General features: G+C 31.5%; 1 protein-coding gene across 1 annotated transcript; it reads right to left on the bottom strand.

The window, feature by feature from the left end:
• Positions 1–12,805: 12,805 nt before the first annotated feature.
• On the bottom strand, positions 12,806–24,173 carry LOC133195231 (uncharacterized). The gene is made up of 3 exons (XM_061331089.1): positions 24,119–24,173; positions 14,239–14,310; positions 12,806–13,368 (listed from the first exon to the last, which is right to left on the bottom strand). Exons 1-3 carry the CDS (start codon positions 24,171–24,173, stop codon positions 12,806–12,808), a joined length of 690 nt encoding a protein of 229 aa, XP_061187073.1.
• Between the last annotated feature and the right edge of the window lie 534 nt (positions 24,174–24,707).

The following is a 24,707-nucleotide window of genomic DNA, read 5'->3' as shown; positions in this document are numbered from 1 at the left end:
GTACGGCGCCGTCCAAACAGATTTGTCAAACAATGTCAAACAAGTCTGCCGTACACTGTGGAATTTAGCTACAAAACAGAATAAGATTGACAAATACCATTATAAATAATATGACATGGATCTGGAAGATTTTCATCAACTGTAAATTAGCATTTCATGTGAATTAAACGTGTATTTATTGAAAGAAAACTACAATCGTACAGCAGAAGATATTCAAATAACCCTGACATAATAATATCGTGTATAACTACCATTAAATCCCATTTACTATAAAACTTCATAAATTTTAGTAAACATGTTCAAACATAAATTTTATGGATTTCACAAACAATTATAACATCGAGTTGCATAAAAAATATACCAGTTCAAATACGAAACTATCGTTAATACAGATACGATGTCGAAGGGAAATAAACAACTTCCATGACTCCAGCAATCTTGTGCAATTGTAACAATGTTAGGCACTTATCTGATTCAAATATAGTTATTCGAAATACAATTACATCGAAATGTTTTAAAGATATGTACTTTCATTTCATAGAATGTATGATTTCCTGTATAAATGCAAGCAACAAGTATGTCAAATGTGCTTTAAATAGACAATGGCATATTCAGTAAGTACTAAAAGGAATTAAGTGTAGCAGTGCACCCGGCCTGTGAATATTAAAATCAAACCCGCTAATAATCTCAATAAATGTTAACATATTTATATTTCAATCACATAAAAAATAAAATAATTAAGTATATTCTACTCTAAGTCCATTAAAATATTAAACAAATATGATTGATGGCATACAAATGTAAAATAAAATGAGCTTTTTAAACCTTTCTAATCTGAATATAACTGAGTATTCATAAAATAAACATTGTTCAGAAAATTAAATATGTACATAAATGTGAAGTTAAATTGTATGAAATATTGCATCTCTTTGTCGTGAATATTTAAATGAATACATATACGTATGTCATACCATTTAATTTTTCTGGCTTGCTTTATCTAGTTCGGTAAATATACATGTGCATATATGACTTTTCAATACAATAAAACAACTTTAAATGTTCGGTTGGCCAGAGTATATAAAATGTTTAAAACATAAAAACTTAAAAAAAAAAAGAATATTCAGGATAGATGTTATAAACAAACGTTTTTATCGAGAAAATGAAAATAAACATTAAATGAATGTTTCTATAAATAAAATTAATAAGTTTAGTCACATGGTTTCATTTTTCATTCAGAATTTCTCTATTACATGTATGTCCTATAACATGATAAAAATGTATAGATTTATCAGGATGGTGGCAAAAAGAAGAAATTTTAACATCATAGACAATCTACATTTTTTTAGTATTATAGTAGTTTGATGTAAGCATCATTTAAAACAAATTTGGTCCAAAAATTTATACCAAACCATGCTTCCATTGTTTTTTTTTTTATTGTAGCATCTAAATCCAAAGCATTATCTGTATCTGTTACATTGAGATTAATTACCACTTCTTCCATGCTGTCTGCAAATGAAGTTTGTTTTGAAGTTAAGTCAATTTGGAATGCTATGAACAATCTGAAATGTGGATTTAAATATAAATGTTTATAATTTATTTTTGTTAAAATACCCTACACAATGAATTATGATTTCATTGAATTCTAAAAACAAGAAATAGATTAATAAGTTTAGTCACATGGTCTCATTTTTCATTCAGAATTTCTCTATAACATGTATGTCCTATAACATGATAAAAAATGTATAGATTTATCAGGATGGTGGCAAAAAGAAGAAATTTTAACATCTACATCAGTCTACATTTTTTAGTATTATAGTAGTTTGATGTAAGCATCATTTAAAACAAAATAAGTCCAAAAATTTATACCAAACCATGCTTCCATTGTTTTGTTTTTTTTTATTGTAGCATCTAATGATATGTCCTTAAAAGCGTATTCAGCACGACTTTATCAAACGTTTCACAATCGTAACAACTTTTAAATCCAACAAAATGGCCAGAAAAAGGCAACGATGTAAGAACTACCAAGTAACAGGTCGCCCGCGTGCCGCAGTGGTTAGAGCGTTTGCTCTAGAGTCGCGGAGTAAGGAGTTAATCCTTATGTCGGGGGTTCGAATCCCATTGCGGGAAGTGGAGACCGGTCCTTCGGATAAGACCGTATAAACCGAGGTCCCGTGTCGCAGAAGATGCTGGCACGAAAAAGATCCCTCACTGCTCAATGTCCCTGATTGCCGAGTAAAGGTCAACATTTGCAGCTCTTCATGGTGGTGGCGTCTCCATATGAGTGAAAAATTCTCGAGAGGGACGGTAAACAATAAACAAACAAACAAACAGACTTTTTGCATTATAATCCAAAATCATAAAAAAAACAAGACATTAATGAAGTGTAGCAGTATATTGATGAAAATGGCAGGGTCAAAACTCGTAATTTATTTTTTCATATTAATTTTCACTGTGTTCTTGTGTAATCTAGATTCTTACGTTTAAAGAATTTTGAAAAACTCTTTTTTAATGTTGTAAATGAAGCCAAATGCAAGTTTATATCTGAAAATGAAGGGAAAAATTGAAATCCAAGCATTTTTGTACTAGGCAAACGCTGGGACAAATCCTTACGAAGACGTTTTAATTTTGTAACAGAAATTCTGTAAACCAGCTTTCGTGATTTACTTGAACACGGAAGCTCAATCCATGTGCGAACAAAACATTTTATCATTTTCATGCATTTTTATGTTTTATTCGTCTCAAGTGGCCAAACACTTACATTTATCCTTATAACATTTAAATTATTCAACAACAATCTTTGAATAACAATTTACAACTGTACAGTTTGATGCAATGAATAAAATTATCTATTAGTCAGCGGTGGTATAAATGAATATTGATTACCAAGCTGTGTGAGATTGCGTGAGATTTCGTGAGATTCTTACGTTCTGCAGCCTGTTTTAAATGACTGGTCGTCATATGTAAGAAAGACAGAAAAAATCTCTGCCGTTTGAAGTATGACTTCATCTTCCAGAATCTCCAATGCAAAACGTACCACAGATGCACTGAAATCCAGTAGCAAAGAACAGTAACTCTTTAAATTAATATTTAACCTTTGAGGAAACTCACATATTATTTATAATTCATATCTGAGTCGTTGAAATTGACTTAAAATAACGGATCCACAATGGGAATTTTTGATTAATTGGTAATTGATTGTTGATTGTAGTCCCATAGAAGGCACTACATATTTGGCGCTACTCTAACCTGGGAGTCGATAATTTGAAAAAAATAAATCTGAATCAAAATAAAAAAAATCTTTAATGAAATATGAAGATAACGAACAATCTCGAAAGTCTAATGAAACGATGCGAGTTTGGAGCAGAGCAAACACGGAAATCAAAATTTAGAGGTGGTGGGAGTGAGCATTCCCTGCCGACCGGTCACACCCGCCGTGTGCTCCTTGTCATGATCGGGAAACAAAAACCAGAAATATCCCTAGACAGTACAGTGTATAAATAATGGCCTAACAATCAGTATGAAAAACATCAGTCAGCATTTGACTTAATTGTTTTCCTTTTCTCATGTAGAAATTCTTGAATAAATTCTGCTCCATATGAATACAAAAATAGGTCTGCTAATAAGGGGGCGCAATTGGTACCTATGGGAATTTCAACAGATTTTTGGAAGACCTGATCTCCAAAAACTACATAGATATTGTCAATCAGAAACTCAAACATCTTTTTAATATCAACTTCAGAGTACTTGTGTGTACAATCAGAGTATGCCTTTTAACAAAATAATTTTGTAAATGACCAATGACAAGGTAAGTATTTTACGAGTTCCATTTTTATTGAAAAAGCAGCTGTCTATGATGTCAAAAAGCCTGGACTTCAATTTATCGTGGGGAATGGTTGTATAAAATGTGTTGAAAAGTCATACGTTTTGTTGCTATTGATTTTGGTAAAATTTTGTGATTTCAAATTTTCCAAAAGTTCTTTGGAGTTATTCAGTATCCAATATCTTTGTATACAATTATGATTTAATGTGATCTGAGGTAGAAGATACGTCTTAGATATTTCGGAAATTTTTTTTTCTATGCATTCACATGTAAAATTCTTCTTGCCTTCTGTAGTCACCCCCCCCCCCTTCTAATTATAGAAACAATGATTTGAAAAAATAAAACGAATCTGCACTATCTATGGATACGTACGTATTAAAAAAGGAATATTAGTCCTGCATATTTTGAGAGATAGATTTAAAATATTTCTTTATTTATATTCCCATTTAAAAATTTGATTCCCATTTTAGGCCTAACCCTATATATACTCCAACACAATTTTGAACAAATTTGAATCTACACTATCTCAGAAGCTTTCACTAAAGTTTAATTATTTTGAGCATTGATTCATACGAAGATGTCTAAACGACCCACCAAGTTTTCACTTTTTCCTGATTATTTCCCCTTTAAAAAAGACGTGGCCCTTCATTTGAACAAACTTGATTTTTTTCCACCCAAGAGTACTTTTTGGCCCTGGGTTTGTTTGAATTTGGTCCAGTTTTTCTTGGGAAGAGGTCAAACAAGTGAAAAGTTTAAACACGATACACAACACATAATAACAGGAAAGACAGATAGACACAGATACAGTACCAACCAGACCCAACCTGACACAAAGCAGTCCCAGAGCAGTCCTGGGGACTGCTTTCTGGGACTACTCTGGGACTGCTAAAGCAGTCCCAGAGCAGTCCCGCAGCGGTCCCAGAGCAGTCCCACAGCGGCCCCAGAGCAGTCCCAGCGGTCCCAGAAAGCAGTCCCAGTGGGCGGGGTTAATTAATTTAATGGGCGGAGCTTACTCAGAAATGAGATTACCAATAAACAATGTAACTATAAAAGGCAGTTGAAATTGATGATCCATTTCTTTCTGAGCAGTATCAATTCTCATGCAACAGTCATTTTTGAACTGTTAAGAAAATCACACTACGCGTATAGAAACAAATAATAGATATTGAACAAAAAAGACGTTCACACCTACTAATAACATGAATATTTAAACACAGTTTTGTGGTATATTAATTTTTCACCAAAATAAATCAATTTCTAAATTACTGTGATTGATATTGGTTTCCATATTTATTTTTTTTTTATATAGAAAATTAAACTTGATTTTTTTTTTTTAAATTTTCTATCAAAACTAGCTTTAAATAGGCCTTATAATTATAGAGCAAGGCCGATTTCCATACTATACTCTGAATGCAGTTTTCTTAAGTACTGGAGCTTTTGAAAAATTCTTTGTGTATTATATTTCAGTCACAATTATTTTCACTGACTTGCCAATTTAATTATCGTTAGATTATCTATGTAATAGAAAACAATAATACTTTTATTATAGAAACGTTTGAGTGTACATGTGTAAATCACGCGAATGGAACCCTCAGATTATGTTCAAAATTAATTAATCCCGAAATAAATTTATGCACATTTATTGAAACGAAGATTATTTGCAGTACATAGATTGAAATTAGTGTCATTGTTGACCAGCATGTTCAGTGATGTGTAACACTGATACCCAAATAACATGCATTGACTTTCTGCTAATCATGCCCGAAGGCGATTGAAACCTCAGGTGTTGACACCATTTTATACATTTGTATTGCTTTTTATTAATCGGCCAGGAAAACACAAACAAAACAAATAAGAAATAAGTCACAATTCCCAATATTTTAAATGTTTATAAATTTACTCCTTTAATAACCTGTTTATAAATCAAAAACAAATTCATAAATAAATCCCCCAATAATTGTTCACAAATATAATTGTTTAAATGACTGAAGAATGGTAGAATAACTTATTTCATGGTCATTTAATAAATTATTAGGTTTTATTTGAGGGCGGTAAAAATAGCATGGAATGCTCTTTTTTAGCCTGCATATGGTTTTAGCTTTTTCAATTTAAAAAAAAATCCAGTACAGTACGTCCCTCTGAATGTCTTATTGTAATGACAAGTTTGTTTGTTTGTTTTTTTAAATAGTGCTAATGCAGACTTTGAGTAATTCCGTAACTTGACAGCATTAATTAATTAAATAGGCCTCGATATTTTTTTTTCAACATCTGTATTAAAGTTTTAATTAGCATTAATTAATTAAATAGGCCTAGATATATATTTTTTTCAAACACCTGTATTAAAGTTTAATTTAAAAGATAAAAGTCATCTCCTGACTTCCCTTTTAACTACTTTCATATTTTAGAATTAATTCTAGACTACAATTGTGTAAATTTACAGCCCCTGAAGACATTTAGTAATTACATGTATATCTATCTCTACTTATTAAAATGTTGTAAAAAATCCTTGGTTTTTTTTATTCTTTATCTTAAACACCTCTCTGCTGAAAGTAAACAAAACAACAACAGGGAGCCTGCAAATTTAGAATACACAAGGGGCGGAGCTATCATGTCACTCAGAACCTTTTTCATGCATGAGTGAACAAAGCAGTCCCAGAAAGCAGTCCCAGGGACTGCTGGGACTGCTGGGTCTGCTTTCTAGAGCAGTCCCACAGCAGTCCCAGAGCAGTCCCACAGCGGTCCCAGAGCAGTCCCACAGCAGTCCCGGGGACTGCTTTCTGGGACTGCTTAGGTGTCAGGTTGGGTCTGGTTGGTACTGTAGATCTTCGATCAGAAAAGCTCACTTAAACATTTGGTTCATGCTCTAACAAAAAATACTATAGTTAACTATAGTTATTATAGTATCAAAGTTTTTACTATAGGAAATAAAACTTTTCACTATAGTTAATCAAAGGATTTTTACTATGGATTTCAGATTTTTATATTTTATGTCTCCAATTCATACCTGCACATATTTTATATTAAATGGAACTATTACTTGTATATTCATATATAATATCTAAATTTTACATCACTGTTATCGAATTTAAAGGTGCTTAGACAAAGATTTGAACTTTATATTTTGTCAAATTTTCTGTATAATATCACGACTTATATATTGCAATAGCATTTCACACGAAAATATAATTAAAAACTTATTTTATCTGGAAATTATTGGAACTACGAATTCCGGGACGCGTTTGATTAACACATCTTTGCACTTACACAAATTTTAACTTTATCCTTAATATTTAAGAAAAGAAGCGATTTTGTTATGTATTAATGAAAAATATTACATCTATAATCCAGAAATTTCAGAGTAGAAATGTTTAAAAGCAAAACCAAATCACTAGTATTGTCAGTCCGTGCTCTGTGATGTGGACAGAGTTTAACAAATTGAACACACCCGTGAAACGTAAACTGTTTTTGTAAACAGGGCACGAGCTCTGTTATCGTTAATGTTTACTATTCACCAGGTGTGTTCAATTGTTAAACTCTGCACACACCACTGAGCACGGACTAACAAAATACTGTGAGTGGGTTTTGCTTTCGAACATTTCTACTCTGAAATTTCTGGGTTATAGTTTTACTATTTTTCATTAATACACAACAAAATTGCCACTTTTCTTAAGTATTAAGAATAAAATTAAAATATGTCAAAGCGCAAAGATGTGTCAATCCAAAGCGTCCAGAAATTCGAAGTTTTAATAACTTCGAGATGAAATAAGATTTTTATTATATTTTAGTATGAAATGCTACAGCAACATATAAGTCATGAAATTATACAGAAAATTTGAGAAAATATTAACTTCAAATCTGTGTCCAAGCACCTTTAAGAGATTGTAAGCATTGAAATTCAAAACAAAAGGCCAAGGGGCCACAACGCTCACCTGAGTAACTGTGGCCCATCTTGTTCATCATCAGATTCTTTTTTCTATAAATTCCCATGTAAAATTTGATCACCCATTGATATGTCCCAGCCTTTTACCAGAGGTTATTATTTGAACAAACTTGAATCTACTTTATCCGAGGATTTTTTTATTACTATGATATATAATCATGACTTTGCTGGGAAAAAGATTTTTAAAATTATTCCTATGTTGAACTTTGATTGCCCATTGTAGCTACACCGTAACCACAGAGGTCAGAAACTTTAAACTACACTACCTGAGGACGATTTCATATAAATATGACTGATCAGCTTTGCTGTTCTTGAGTAGAAGATTTTCAAAAATATTTCCTATTACACAACTTGAGGATACTCTGTATCAATATGACTAATAATGGCTTTGCTGTTCTTGAGAAGAAGATTTAAGACGTTTCCTATATATTCCTATGTAAAACTTTGAATCCCCGATTTGAACAAACCTGGGTCTACACCACCTGAGGATGCATCTTTATAAATATGACTAAAAACGGCGTTGCTGTTCTTGAAAAGATTTTTAAATATTTTCACTATATATTTCTATGTAAAACTTTGACCCCCCGTTGTGGACTCGCCCTACTCCCGGGGGTCATGATTTGTACAAACTTAAATCTACACTACATGAGGATGTTTCTTCATTTCTATGACTAGTAGTAGCTTTGTTGTTCTTGGGAAGATTTTTAAAAGACATTTCTAATATATTCCTATGTAAAAATTTGACCCCTGTTGTGGCTCCGCCCTACCCCAGGGGTCATGATATGAGCAAACTTGAGTCTAGAGGTGTGTAATGAAACTCTCACATAAGTTTTATCCTCTCTGGCCCAGTGCCTCTTGAGAAGCGGATTAAAAAAAAATACCACCAAATTTTCACGAATTCTTAATTATCTCCGAGGGCGTGAATAACCTTGAATCTCCTTAACTCAAGGATGCTTTGTGGCAAGTTTGGTTGAAATTGGCTCAGTGGTTCTGAAGTGAAAGATGAAATTGTAAAATGTTTGCGACGACGACAATGCCAACGAGGACAACCACAGACAACAGACAATTTTTTTTATCTGAGCCTTCGGCTCAGCTGAACTAAAATATTCTAAAGTACATGTTAAGTTTCATAGTAAATCAAACTATCAAAGTATATACTATAATTAACTAAAGTAAACTATAGTTATCTATGGTTTTTGTTAGGGCAGTTAAGCTAAAATGCTACGATGAAAACTGTTTTATTTATCGAGTCACTACAAAAGTGATCAGTCGCCTGCGTGTCGCAGTGGTTAGATTGTTTGCTCTAACGCCGCGGAGTTAGTGTCCCAATAGGTGCTGACACGAAAAAGATCTCTCACTTCTCAAAAGCCGTGAGTGCCGAGTACAGGTCTAAATTTACAGCCTTCCACCGGCAAGTGGCGGCGTCTCAATATAAGTGAAAAATTCTCGAGGGGACTTGAAACAAATAAACAAACAAAAGTGTCGATTAACAGACGGACAGAGAGACGGAAAATGTTATGCCTATGTAGCTCCCGCATTTTATGTGTCTTACATGAATCTGCATTAGAGTGTATCCCCCAGTCTGACCATTTGCAGTTGAATTAAATAAATGAAATAATGAAATGAAATGAAATAATGCATTTCTCTCGTATAGATATTAAAATGAGATATCGCAAAAAAAGACCATGGCCACAACTCTCATCTGAATCACCTTGGTCCTTAGAATAATATGTTTACATGATTTTCCTCTTTTAATAACGAGGAATATTTTAACCCGAATTTTTACCCTAAACTAATCTCTAGAGATTGTATATCGAGCTTAAATCTATACAACATGGGGAAACTATAATATCAATATGACTAACATGACCTCTTTATCTGAAGAAAAAGATTGATATTTTTTTTCCTTATCTATTCCTATGTTAAACTTTGATCTATTGTACCTCCACCCTACATGACATTGCTATTCTATAGAAAAAAAAGATTAATAAAGTTTTCCCTATCTATTCCTATGTAAAACTTTGATCTCCTACTGTGGCCCCACCTTGGCCTAGGGGGCATTATTTATACAAACTTGACACTACAAAGAAGGTCTGCATTTACAATGGCTTTGCTGTTCTTACAAGAAGATTTTAAAAGATTTTTTTTCTATACATGCATACACTACACAAAATCTAAACTCCTATTGTAGTCCCACAATATCCAAGGATGTTATGGTTTGAAGAGTTTTGGACAATAATAAGTCTACAGTACATACCTGAGGATGCTTTCATATTAGTTTGACTAATCATTACCTTGTTTTTCCTAAGAATTGTTTTTTTAAAAGATTTATTTTATATCTATACAATGTATATTCCAATTCAAAACTTTGAATTCCAATTGTGTCCAACCCAAGGTCCAGTGCCATATTTTGAACAAACCTGAATCTAATTCACTCGATGGTGCTTGCACTTTAATATGACTATTCACTGTCATTTTCAAAAATGTTTTCCCATATATTTCCATATAAAAATGTGGTCTCCTATCATGAAGCAACGTTTCAGTGTGGTCTATAATTTTAAACAAAATTAAGTTCACATTCTATTAGGAAACTTTTACTTAAATTAATCTTTTCTTTTCCAGGTATACTTTCCCTAACAAAAATACTATAGTTAACTATCGTTAACTACAGTTAACTATAGTGATAACTTTGACACTATGAAAACTAAAGTTAACTATGTCCTAAACTAAAATAATAACACAGAAATTGAAAGCAACTTTAAAAAATATTTATCAGTGCTAAAAAAAATCATACATGCACCATATGTACGCTAAAAAATACAATTATATGATTCGTATGCATGAGTCTATAAATTTCCAGTTGCATACAATCCGTTCATCGTGTTTTTCTCTTGATAAAATGACACTTGTAATGTTTAAAAATACCCTAACATAGACATAATTGAAGTTTAATTCTAATAACCAGGAAGGAAGCTGTTTCAAGTCCTTTGATGATACATTTCCACTAAAAATGCAACAAAAAATGACATAGCTTAATAATGATGCGTTTTCGATAAAATGATTAAATGTTCTTTCATATTTGTGTTTAATTTTACCATTCTTTAAGCCTCAAACTTTCCTAGCCGGTTTCTTCAGTTGCTTCATCTGAGTCTTTCTTTCTCTCCATGCATTCCCTGACTGACGAATCAATGCTATCCTCAACAAAGTTCATGTGCAGATGACAATTTTCCTCTTTCTCTTTGTTTTTCTTAGTCTTCTTTTCCCACAAGGCGCTGCAGTTGTCTTGTGAATCTCTTGAAAAAGTTGGCTGAAACGTTCTGGCTTCAGAATACAGGAACTCAGATAATCCCCCACACTAATTTAAAAAAGTAGCCCGTTTCATCTACTGAATGATATATTATTTGACACAATTGCTTATAGATCTAGATAGAGTTCCTTACTTTCAACTTACGAAATACTGTTTAAATATTATTAGAATAATCCCATCTTACCTTACTGTTAGATTTACAACTGAATTTTGATTTTATTTTATTAAATAAAAACGCAGAGTAAAACTTTAATTTTACAAACAAAAACGATTGTAATCTTACTCTGCTGTCCACAGCTGAAAACTCTACAGATGTTTCCTTTCTTGATTTTCCATTCCTTTTGTATTTTGGAGAGAAGATGAAGCAAAGAACGATAACTACTGTCAGAATCAGGGCCCCAATAACACTGACGATGACAACAGACATTTTCACTGAAGATTAAATGAAAAAAGTCATTTTTTGTTTCACTGATTATGTAAGTACTTCAATAAATATGACCTTTCTTGTTAAAAGTTACTTGAAGGCCGGCTTGAATATACATTTTACTTAAATATGACCCCCTTCATCCCAGTACCCAAAAGTTTTATTTTTCCCCATTATCGATAATACCTTAATGGACTACAACCTTGAAGATGTGGTAAATATTTCAGTGACTACATGTATCTCAATCTTTTCCCACAGTTCAATTTTATTTTGATGTTGCTATTGCCATGCATAATATGTATTTCTTTTTAATAATTAGTCGTCTTTAAATAATAAAAGAGTATATTGTATCAAAGGCACTTCTGGCAATAAATATATATTAAGCATACTTAGACCAGAAAATCTTTTAAAACATCAATAATCGTATGGAAATACCTTGAGAGGCTGTTGTAGATATTGTAGGTGTGTGCCAGGTTGAACTTAGACAGCTATTATTTTTCAATAACCCATAGCTGTAAAAGGCGAACAATACTGTTTTTAAAACAGTAACTACTGATTTGGATTGTTTTCTTATCAAAAAATATCTCAAGAACGAATGGAAGAATCTACACAATTTTATAAAAAGTCCAAAAGGGGAATATAAAATTATATCTAATAATGATATGTGTCTCTCATCGATCATACTAAAACTTTTTTGAATATGTACATGTATGTTATACATTTATTCCTGGGTCCTCAGATTATTCTTTTTTTTTTTTTTTTTGTTTTTTTTTTTTTTTTTTTTGTTTTTTTTTTCAGATTTGCTTTATAAGATTTAAAGGTGTTGTTGACTTGGAACTTTTAATCAGTTATACTGCATACATTTTTCATTGTATGCCAGATTAAAGAAAAGAATCTTTGTAAAATAATCTTATTTACTGTTTTTAGAATATTTGTTGTACATGTATGAATAACGTTATTTGCATATCAAATAAGAGTAGGATAATAAGTTAAAACTTCTCAAGTCGTGGCCAACTGATCGAAGACTGTTGACTGAGGGCAGGGCAAGAGATAAGGAATAAAGGAAAATAGATTTTTTTAAATTTAAAAGTCAAAACGATTGCGTTTAGATTTTTGAATGAAAAAAATGAAGGTGTATAATAAAGATACTGTAATATTCGGATATAAAGGTTTGCTATGAAGTATTTAAGCTTTCATTCGAAGCTTGGTATTTGATATGATTATAACATTTCTAATACACATTGTACATATCAATTTAATGTATGAATAACTGATAATTTAAATAGGAAATAGTTACATGTATATTAGAGATAGTCACATTCTTTTCTTTTTTTCATGATAAAAACACTTTAATTCAAGCATCATTTCTAATGAAAAGGTGTATGATAACATTAATTTATACATACGATTACACGCATTTCTCTCCAATTCCAATCCAATTTTTGAAATTTCGGAAGCATCATTTATAGATCTATATTGCCGAAGACAAGAATCTTCAGGTTTGGTGTCCATTCCTTTTCCAACACTTACGAAATATATAAAAGGTTCTTGTTTCTCATCTGGCAAATCACCTAAGGAATCGAACATATCAGGTCTGTCTGATAAAATCAACGCCATGCCTGCTTGTCCATCTATTGGTTGGTATTCTGAATTCAAAGATTTTAATTCATCTTGAAGAAAGGTTTCATTGGCACGTTCATTCACAATAGGGCAGTTCTTGTATTTACTGGTTCCAGTCAAAATTTCTGCTGTTATATTGGTTCCGTTAAGAAACGAATACAATTGTTTACACAAACAATACAATTCCCTCCTCCACGGTTCATCTTTGAAACTATCCGTTATTATCAACAATTTACCAGCAAGTTCAATGTTACATCCTGTGCATTAAAAAATTGAATTGAAAATGATGATTCAAAAAAAGTTGTAATAAAGGGCAAATAAACAACACTAGTATTCAAATACAGCAGTATATCTCTTTAAATAGCGAATATACTCTTGACTCTTGATATTTTGAGAATTTCTTGCAATTAAAGCATCTAAATCCAATTAATGAGTATATTTCATCAACAACTGGATCTACATGAATATTCCCACATCACCCATATCCCATGAACTTTACAATAAGCACAATTACATATATCTACTATTATGCTTTATTATACCTATGTGAATTTTTCTTTATAAAGATATGACAAAGAAACCTGCTATTTTATTCTTAGCAACCCATGGAGGAATTGCGATCGAAACATTCCCTAGGGTTTCACCTCTGAACTCTTCTAATTTTATCCGGATCATGACATGACAGAAGAAAAGTCTGCTTCGGTATGATAAAACATCTATTTACTGACTATTCAGACAATAGCAAGTTTATTGTCTCCTTCGACAGCAACTATTTCCCTCGGCTGCGTCTTGGGAAATAGTTGCTGTCTTGGGAACAATAAACTTCCCATTGTCCAGGCAGTAAATATGTGTATAATATACCACGCAAAGTGGCTTCACTGAAAAGAAATGCAACTCTCGCAGAAAAAAAATCTACATTAGAGGTCTTTTTTCATATTTCAATGCAAAAATGTAAATAAATACATACACTTTACATCCTATTTCCGTGAGTTCAGTTAGCATAAGGAACATATGGAGATCAAAACGAGAATAAATTATAGCAATTCTTGTAAGCATTTACAGCAAATAGCCGAAAAGGAAGCATTGTACTGCCAGTGCTACTTTGTGCAAAATAAATGCATTTGTACCAGTTGCTTTGAAACTGTTGTCGCTGCAATCCACTTCGGAGGAAGTAGTGGTTGTAGTTTTGCCACTTGTTTCTGTAAAAAGATATTTCATTTAGAAAATAAATCATGAAGTTAAAAAAGAAGCATCTTCATTTAAACTTACTAGAATGAAATATGGAGATAACGAACAGAAATCAAACTTAAAAGCCCATAGAAAACATAGAAACTTGGAGCAGAGCAAACACAGACTATTAAAAAGATTAGAGGTGTAATCAGATGCCATGGAGGAGTAAGCATCCCCTGTCGATTATTCTATGAAGGAAATGTAACAATCTTATTATATTAATCATATTAAAAGGTCCTATTTTTTACGTTTCTCTTTTTCTTTATTAATTATCGTGGAGAATATTATTCCTTTTAGAGTGGATTCTATTCATTAGGTTTCATTTACAGGTTTATGTACAGTTCACTATCATTACAAACGTTAATGGGTGAATTAAAAAAAATGACCAAACACATATTTTTCAATCTGCATTAAAAGTACAGGCAATGAAAATAAATTTATATGTCTCAGCGTATGTTTAAGATAGTGTCTAGATACCTGCCAAATATCTCATTGATATCTCAATTCACAAAAAATGTACGCACAAAAATGATACTAAAAATGTCAGGAGTGCAACACCTTTTTGTGATATTTTTAAAATTCAATATTTTTTGAAGATCTGTGAAATAAATATTAATGGTTTATGGTGGAAATACTTTCCTGATAATATTCAAAGTATTGAGCTTTAAATGTAGACTTTAGCAACTTTTGTTTGACCAAGTTGTGGCCATGGCTGATGTTGAAAAAAAAGCGTTATACCATGTCAGGAGTGCAACAGAAAAAAATGTAGTGTTGCCAAAACAAAATCGATTTTAAATATTTGAAAGACAATTAAGTCAAAAAAGAATTTTTGAAGTGTAAAACAATAACTCATGCACAATTTAAAACTTCAAATGTTATATAAATCACAAGTAGCATTAATGAGAGTCAAGTATCTGTGCATACCCAATAATGTCAGGAGTGTAATATTTGATGTTTTGTTCCCCAGCATGAAAAAACTTTAATAGTATATGATTCTCTGATTTTTATTTTGGAAAATAAAGACATAAAGAACAGTTTTTACCAAATAGATTTATCAGTCACAGGGTCTGTCTGTGTTTCAGATATATATTTCTTTTGTCAGGAGTGCAACACATTGTTTTAAAGATTCAAGTTATATGATGAAAAGACTACTGCTCATGCTAAGGAATATTCTTTAATTAATAATGATCTATTTGACTAATTTGGTACTAAATTATTGACAGTTTTTTTTTAAATTAAAATCTCTCTCTTTTTCAATTTTATCAATTCAGATGTGTTTAAAGCTTTTCTTTGATTTTTTTAAGAATGTGAAAAATAAACAGTGAAAAATTGTTATAAAATTCAAGTAGTTCCATCTCAACTTCACTGAAACAACAGAACAAGTTCTGATATGATTTTCGCTTCAAAATTCTACTTTTAAGACTCCCATGGTCTTGGTCAGTAGTGCCACAAATATGTTATAATTTTTGCTGATCAAATATGAATAAATATAAAGAAAATATTGAAGAGTAGAATGTTTTAGTTGACCTCAGTTGCTTACAGTGTTTGTCCTGTGAAGGAAAATATACTATAAAATATATTTATCTTCTCAATATATATTTTAGCTAGTTTTTTTTTTGACATAAATAGGGAATAATTCAAGATATAAAGCCAAGTTTAAATACGTTCTTTTAATTATGAGTATTGGACTATAAATATGGCACAATTTCGTTACCACTAAATAGCCATTCTCTGTAACCACTTCAACTTTTGTGGCACGCATAGTCACAGATTTTTTTTCAAATTTTGCTGGAATTTACCACTTCAGAAACTACTCCAAAAAATATTGTTAGATCATATGAATGTTGAGTAGTTACCATGGAAACGGTGTCTAAAGTTGATTTTTTCTGAAAAAATGCAATTTTTGGGAATGTCATTTAATGAAATGTGGCTACTTCAATTCACGTTCTTCACAGAAATAAAAAATATGTTATCTAATTTTAAAAAACATTTAAAAACATTGTTGGTATTCAGTCTATAAATATGAGAAATCTATGATTAAAATAGCAGACATTCATTTAAAAATTGAATTATCTCCCTTTGATAACTGTGAGCTCTTTAGTGTGAGAGATAAAAAAATCATTGGACAAAACTGACTGGAAGTTGTTTACAAATGTCAACAAATATCCTTGATTTCAAGTAAAATCAAGTATTTTTTCTGTTTATTTAATGTGCATACAAATTTTAACCTCTTTGTTTATTTCCTGCATGCAAAAGAGTGACTTTGATGTGTGAACAATGGCGAAATGTACAAGACCACATGGTACAGAAAATCAGCTCTGTACACATTCATGATATTGAAGCCTAAGCCTCAAGGTTTTAGGAGTTTCAAAATGGGGAAAAAAGATAAACTTCAGATATCAGAATTACTTTGAATTGGTTGTAAGAAGAGGTACAGTGTCTCAGTCAGAGTGATATATTATATAATGAATACAGCCTTGGAAAGCCATTGTTTTTTTTTTTAAAACGAATGTAAAAAAAAAAGTGTGAAAAAAAACAACTGAATTATAATGTGAGAGAACTAGGCTGTTGATTTTACCTAAATAATTAAAGTCAAGCTACATTTACATGATCATACAAAACTGGAAGTTGAAAGTTGGATAACAAATAGACTTGGCAACAACAAAGTACAGGTGTATCATATTCGTATTGAATGATATGTTAGAAGTTGATACCTGTCATTAAAGGGATGACCATTTGATTCGAGGGTGGGGAGAGGGTTACAGATTTTAGAAACTAATAGTCTGTTCTTGAAAATGCTGAAAATAAATAATCTGTCCTCGACTAACAGGAAAATAAATAATCGATCCTTGATACATGCTACAACCCCCACCTTATTATACTATGGGTTAAAATTTTATAACCGGAACTAGCCCCCCCCCCCCCCCCACACACACACACACACACATACACAAACACGAAAGCATTTAGGCGTTTTCCTTTGGAGGGGGGGGGGCTCTTCAGACTTTTTTCAGTGAAGCTGATAATAAATAATCTGTCCTGGATCATCTTGGAAATAAATAATCTGTCTTTCACTACTATGAAAATAAATAATCTGACTTGGAAAAATTTGCCCCCCCCCCCCTTCTGAATCAAATGGTTGTCCCTTAAACCAAAGTCAAAGCAGTCATATTACGCAGTTTTAAACAGGATTTATGTCATTCATAACATAATTTTTATATGATAAATGTTTTAACTTAATAGGTTTTTCTATAAATATAAACTTACTCTCTTTACACCCCAATCCTAAAATTAAAAAAACGGAAAAGTATATGTTATCTCTTTTTAAAGGCTAAGTGTAAAAAAAAATCCACACCTAAAACCCTGTTTTTAGTGAGGGATGTAGCAGAAAACTCAATCTTTTTAATTCCTCTTCTGTTTGCCTTTATTTGTATCACAAAAAAGAGAGAAAAGTTATGTGGGTATATTTCAGGTCGATCGTTTTCTTTCATATAGATAATGCTTCTTAACGTTTAACAAAGGATCCGTGTTTTTCTTACAAATGACTCTTACCAATTTATGTGGGGTAAGTGATTTTACATGGTTCCTGGAAGGGGTGGAGTAAGTCCTGGTCATTGGTTACTTTATTATATTCATTTTAAAAATGAAAACTGTAGGAAGAAGGCAGGGACAGATTGCCAGTATTTATTATCAACATTTTCAAGGACTAAGGTTAAGAAATAATGTTTACATTACACACCATAGGGTGTACGATTTCATCAAGCTTACCAACCAACTCAAACTAAGCAACCGATATAAATTCAAGAAAGTACAAAAACAGATTATCTGAACAGTTTCAGTAGATTTTTACAACAGATTATTATTGAATAAAGTTTGGAAATAGTAGATCTATTACGTAAATCCAGGCATATTTGGGTTGATATATTTTTCATCAATGTCTCTAAATTTTCCAGTTTTTAAGAATAATATTGCGAAGTTAAATGGATTTAGGATTTTTCTGTCAACTTCTCTGAAAAAAGTCACAGGAAAACACATTTTGACTGTCAGTGGAAAAGTACGGAGTGTTGAATAGAGTAAAAAAAATGTACATTTTAGAACAAGGACTTAGTCTACAAAAACAACAAAAGAGTGTTTTACATGCATGTAGCACGATTCTCTATGTACAAGAAACTCTATATATCAAGTGTATATAGACTTTCAATATTTTGAATTGGCTACCTTTTTTTAATCAATAAATGACCTTAAAAAACCATTCTCATAGCATTTTCAAATTATGCATAAAGCTAAAGGTGAGAATGTAATACCAGTTTCAGTAAAATACATTGTATATAAAACAGGATACGACATTCACAAATATCCGAGTATAAATGCTATACTAACAAGCTATTTCTGAGAATCTGTGTCCCCTGCTTAAGGAAAAAAGAAGAGCATGTAGGGATCTAGAGGGGTGGGGGTTGGAGAGTGGGGGGAGGGACACTTTAAGAGCGGCGGGCGGAACCATAGGGAGTTAGGATATAAAATTCAATTGCAAAAACTTAAAAGTTTCTTGAGATATCGCACGGAAATAAAAGTTTTACATGCAAACAGAATGTATAAATTTTTGACCTTGAACTTTGACTTTTTTACCTCGAAATCAAAAGGGGTCTTCTTTAGGCCATAGGGAGTTGTGGTATAAAATTTCATTACAAAAGCTCCAAGGCTTCTCGAGATATTGCGCCGAAATAAAGTGCTAAAACAGACAGAATTTATGTATTCATGACCTTGACCTTTGACCTTAAAATCGATGGGTCTTTCTTAGGCCTCAGAGAGTTGTTATGTAAAATTTCACTGCAAAGGTTCAAAGGCTTCTCGAGACATCGCACGAAAGTGTTATAGAAAGACAGATGACGGGCGGATGGATGGATAGACAGATCCAAATTAATATCACCCACTTACAGTGAAAGCGGGGAACAAAAAAGCAAACTTTATATACCATTGTGACCTTGAACTTTGACCTTCTGTCCGTATTTACCAATTCATGTGATGCTAGTTATTGTCAACCAGAACTGTAATTTTGTTTATTCATATGTTGTTTAAAACACAAGTAATAGTTATGACACAGAAGAAAATGTGCCTAGTTTCCTTAAATTCCATCTAAATTGAGCCATTTTGACCTTGACCTTAGACATTTTGTCACGAAAATTGATTTTTCTCTTTGTTTTTGCTATTGTGTACCACATATCTAAATTTGGTTTAAATCCATTTTAAAATACTCAGGTATTTATATGTAAATCTGATCGTAGATACCTATTGCCCTTGTCTGGAATTCTTTAAAAAAGCCTAAGTTTGTAACCATGGTAACACGAAAACAAGATATGAATACCAAGTGTTTCTTTGCAGTTTATATTAGAACTATATGTGGACTTTCAAACTAATGTATTTATTTTTCCCCAAATGTCCGCAAAATTTTATACCAGGCATTTCAAAAGAGCCTAAAATCTACAATTTTCCCATAGAAAAATCCTACCTAAAAATGGGGGATATTTTTTTCTATGAGGTAAAGTTAACCAAATACTAGAAATTATCTAAAGAACTATCATAATGATGTATTTTGGCAAAAATATAAAGTCATGTTAATATCTTGTTCTATTAAAGACTTTTAATTAGTCAAAAAGGGTCATTTTTCATCAAAATTTAGCGTTTTTTAGGCCATGAAAAATGTATGTTGGTTGCCATGGTAACCATGACCATAGCAACCATTTTATTATGAATTTTAGTTTCATACATCAATATAGGAATGTTTGCCAAGTTTCATAAAAATCCAAGACCTAGCGTGCCACACTCCCTATATAAGAGTTTAAATGCTTACAGAGAATGGCTATTAATGTTCCAACACTATGATTTTTTGTGTTCTGTGGTTTTAATTTTTAATTTTACTGCAGTCAGGAGTGCAACAAAATGTTGTTTATTTATCAATCATCTTCTTCTATCTTTACTAAGATATAAATTGAAAAAAAAATGTTTAATACTATTTGATGTTCAAAACATTATGTCTATCAACTAATTACAGATATTTTACAGCTAATTCAGAGAATAGTTTTCATCACTAAACACATATTTTTAAATACAATGTATATGAAATGTGTGGAGAAAACAAACAGTATTCGAGCTCAAAAGTCCATTAAACAATACAAAATAGGAGCAGAGCAAACACAGACCTCTGAGACATCAGAGGTGGGATCAGGTGCCATGGAGGAGTGAGCATCCCCTGCCGACCGGTCACACCCACCGTATGCTCCTTGTAATGATCGGGAAATAACGGAAAAATCCGTCGACAATTCAGTGTGTAAATAATGGACTTACAATTAGTATGAAAAAAGTCAGTCAGCATTTGACTTAATGATAGATTGTATTTGCTGACTAGATCATTGTATCTACCATAGAACTTACGAAGTGATGACTTTAAACGAGACTGCTGATATTCTTGTTTCATCAACTTGTTTGTCAATAACTTACCTCGTTTTAGAAATTGGTCATATGTAGAGCATGCTCAATAAACTGAGAGATATAAACTCCGTATGCAGGTGATACAGGTATATTGCTGCATAGGTAAGGGAAGTTGACGATTGAAAAGTTAACGTCATCACGTTTATCATAAAGCTTTGTTGTTAGATTACCATTAACGTCTTTTTCTAATAAAATATTCAAATATGAAACAGATGTGTCAGACTCTGGTATCTTTTATCTCAAGCTCACCGGGATATATCGTGTCGACATAAGAATGAAAATAACCATTGTTAATTGACAATACGTCGTCGATATATCTTAATGTCCAGTTGAAGGCCACAGCAAGTGTTTTCTTCTTTTCTCGTAAAAGATTTTGAACAAATTCTGCTCCATGTGAATACAAATATGTCTGCTAATAACGGGGCGCAACTGGTACCCAAGGAAATTCCAATAGATTGTTGGAAGACCTGGTCTCCAAAAACCACATAGATACTGTCAAACAGAAACTCGAGCATCTTTTTATTGTCAACTTCAGAGTATTTGTGTGTACAATCAGATTGTTTTTTGACAAAGTAATTTTGCAAATGACCAATGACAAAGTAAGTAAATTTACGAGTTCCATTGTTATTGAAAAAGCAGCTGTCAACGATGTCAGAAAGTCTGGACTTTAATTTATCGTGGGGATAGTTGTATATAAAGTTGAAAAGTCGTAAGTTTTTAATGTTGTTAATTTTGGTAAAATTTTGTGATTTCATATGTTCCAAAAGTTCCTTTGAATTTTTTAGTATCCACGTCTGATTTACATCATTTTTCGAATATATTGTTGCAGAGTATTCTTGAAGTTTCTCCTTCACTACTGTTAATATCTTAGTGAGGAGTAAAGAAAGAGGTTTAATAGAACATTTACTGGAACCCGCTATGTATCTTTGTTTGTAAGGAATTTTATGAAGTTTCGGAATCCAATATAGATACTGTAATTCAAATTCATTTTGGTTGTTGGGAATATTGAAAATATTCAAAACTGACATATGATTTTGAAGAATTTCCTCGTTAGAAAGGGATCTATGGGTATAAGTTGGATTACCACTTGTAGAATTAAATCCCAGTTCCTTTAAAATACAATTTATATAATGAGCCTTACAAACAAAGACAATGTTCTTAGCTGCTTTGTCAGCAGGGACCAGTACGTACTGATCGTGTAATCTATCTAATTCTTTTTTTCACTTCTAAATTATTGAATACAGAAGGATAGATGGTTTTCGTACTGCCCCTCAATCGTTTAATGCGAGATTTTAATATACATCTGATACATTTAATCCATTCTGACAAAGTGTCAAGGTCTTCTATTTCATATCTGAGCCTACGCCTGGCGTAATCCTCTACATAATCCATTATATGTATGAAATTACGACGCCAGTTAAAGGATCGGGGTTCCCCTATATTTAGGACCTTTTAAAATTAGTGACCTAAGGTCCTCATTATTAACTGTACATGTATTTACGTCACCAGTAATAACGTGTCCATATATATATATATATATATATATATATATATATATATATATATATATATATATATATATATATATATATATATATATATATATATTACACATTGCAAATAATCATGTTTTGAACTCTTGAAAATATGAAAAAACTTGCCGTAAATTACAAAATATCAAAACAACGAACTGATAAATTTACAAATTAAGGTATGTCACTCGTGAAATTAGTTATATCAAGGATTTTTTGAGAAGTATATTTTAAATAAGTACTCATATAGCATGACTCAAAATCGCAAAGAAAATGGGGGGTCAGTGTGCATCCTACCGAGCTAGGGTACAATTAAGTTGACCTTTTTGCACTTAAATTGTAACTCTTTGGTCAATCACTTTAATCTTTATCATATTTTATCAGATGTAATTTTGGCAATAAATATAATCTTATTTTATGTAAAATAGTGTAAATGATATATATCATTGAACAAATCATGCAAATTAATGCGCAAAAATTATTGTGTGACTTTTTGCACTAAAAAAGTATCATATCTGGGGTATAAAATATCTAAATAGGCAATAAAATTTTTCTTGTATCAAACTTTTTATGACTTAAGAGGTGATCGGTTGGAAATATCTTGTTGTTTAAAATTATGAAAGAAAAAGTTGGGGTCAGTGATGTAAATTTTGAGATATTGGTCAAAATTTGCGATTTTCAGGCAAAAAACGGTGTAAATTTTATCTTGACTTCTTTAATATATCTTTATTTCTTGGCGAAGTCTGTTGAGTGAATGTGTAAAATTTATTCTAAAAATATAAATTGAGACCTATATTTAATATTCCTAGCATATCATAAAGGAAAATTTTCTCTAAGTAAAAATATGTGGGGCTATAGTTCCAAGACATTAGATTTAATCAATGTGGAGATTTGAAGAATTTTCTTCTAAATATCCTTCCACCACAAGAAATAGTCCCTCATAAATCTTGCTTCTTTATGAATTTCTGAGCAGTTTTTTCATTGAATGTTGAATAATTTGCATTATTTAATTTAAATATGTTATAAAAATTGAATTGTAATAAACAGTTTTGAAGCTAAGGGTTCTGACTGAACTTTTCTAAAAAGCTGACGAGTGACACACCTTAAGAATGGGTTATTGTGCATTATAATTTTTAAAACAATGTTAGATAAAATACATATCAGATTTCAGGAGTGCAACACAATAATGTAACATAGGGTCACTTCAAAATCTAGTATTTTTTTTAAAGAAAACTTGTATGTCAAAATTCTCTTTTGGCTTAAATTTAAAGTACTGACTTAAACGGACAAACAAAATGATTCGGGGGGAATCAAACAGCTAATTTTTTTCCACATATACGAGAAAAGAAACTCAATCAAGGTTTAGATCTAATTATCTATATCCCTGATACATTTTGAAGCATAAAAACTTTTATATATTTTGATTATGCATTTTAGAAAGTCTTTTAGGATATAGTGATATTTTCTTTTTTCAAATAAAGTTTTACTAATAAAAATTCTGAAACTTTTTTTATCCAATTGTCTATTCTATTGAAACTTCAGAAATTTGAACTAAAATGCATGTACAATATGATTATATAAGTGAAAAATATGTTATAGGTAGTTGATTTTTTTCAAAACATTTCAATTTGGTGGTCATTTTTTTTTAATTCACCCTAATCTGAAATTGATGATTCTTTATTTAAGATTTACATGTAATCCTAGGTGAAAGTAGCATAAATGATAACATTATTTTTCTGTCCAAAACAATATTTTTTACCTTGTGTGCCGTCCTCTTGATTGCCTCCGGAGGTTTTTTCATTTCTTCCACACATCTTTCTACTGGTATTTCATACCCATATAATTTTCCATTAAAGAGTGTTTTCTTGCTTTTGAATGCTACACTATCATACAGGACATGCAATTTTGCATGAAAGTGTTTCCTGAGTGAATTTCATGAAAGTGTTTCCTGGCTGTATTAGCATAACGTCAGTTTATAGGTCCCTGTTCTATATACAATTGGTTTCCGGTTTGCAACATCTACAGATTTGTCGTCAAATTTTTTGTACTTCCTGAGAGAATCGCCTCAAAATTAAAAAAAAAAGAATTTAGAGGCGAAGTGTTATTTGTTAGAAGGGCCTCTTTAGACATAATTGTTATGAATGATTCGACTTTCAAACTAATATTTTTAAACACATAAAATAAATTTTTATGTATATGTTCGGGATTTTCGGCAAGTCTAACATTTTCATCTATGCTCTAGCAAATAATATATTGCGAACAGCTTTTTCTTCAATATGCAAATCACTGTAGATATCTAAATGCAAATATAGAATAAAAAACGGAGTTTTTCTAGTTCTCTAATATCT

Source organism: Saccostrea echinata, unplaced genomic scaffold, assembly GCF_033153115.1.
Source record: "Saccostrea echinata isolate AGI-Se365-2 ecotype Australia unplaced genomic scaffold, CSIRO_AGI_Sech_v1 ptg000029l, whole genome shotgun sequence".
Lineage (NCBI taxonomy): Eukaryota > Metazoa > Mollusca > Bivalvia > Ostreida > Ostreidae > Saccostrea > Saccostrea echinata.
The sequence above is the reverse complement of the archived record's forward strand: the minus strand, read 5'-3'. Positions and strand labels throughout refer to the sequence as shown.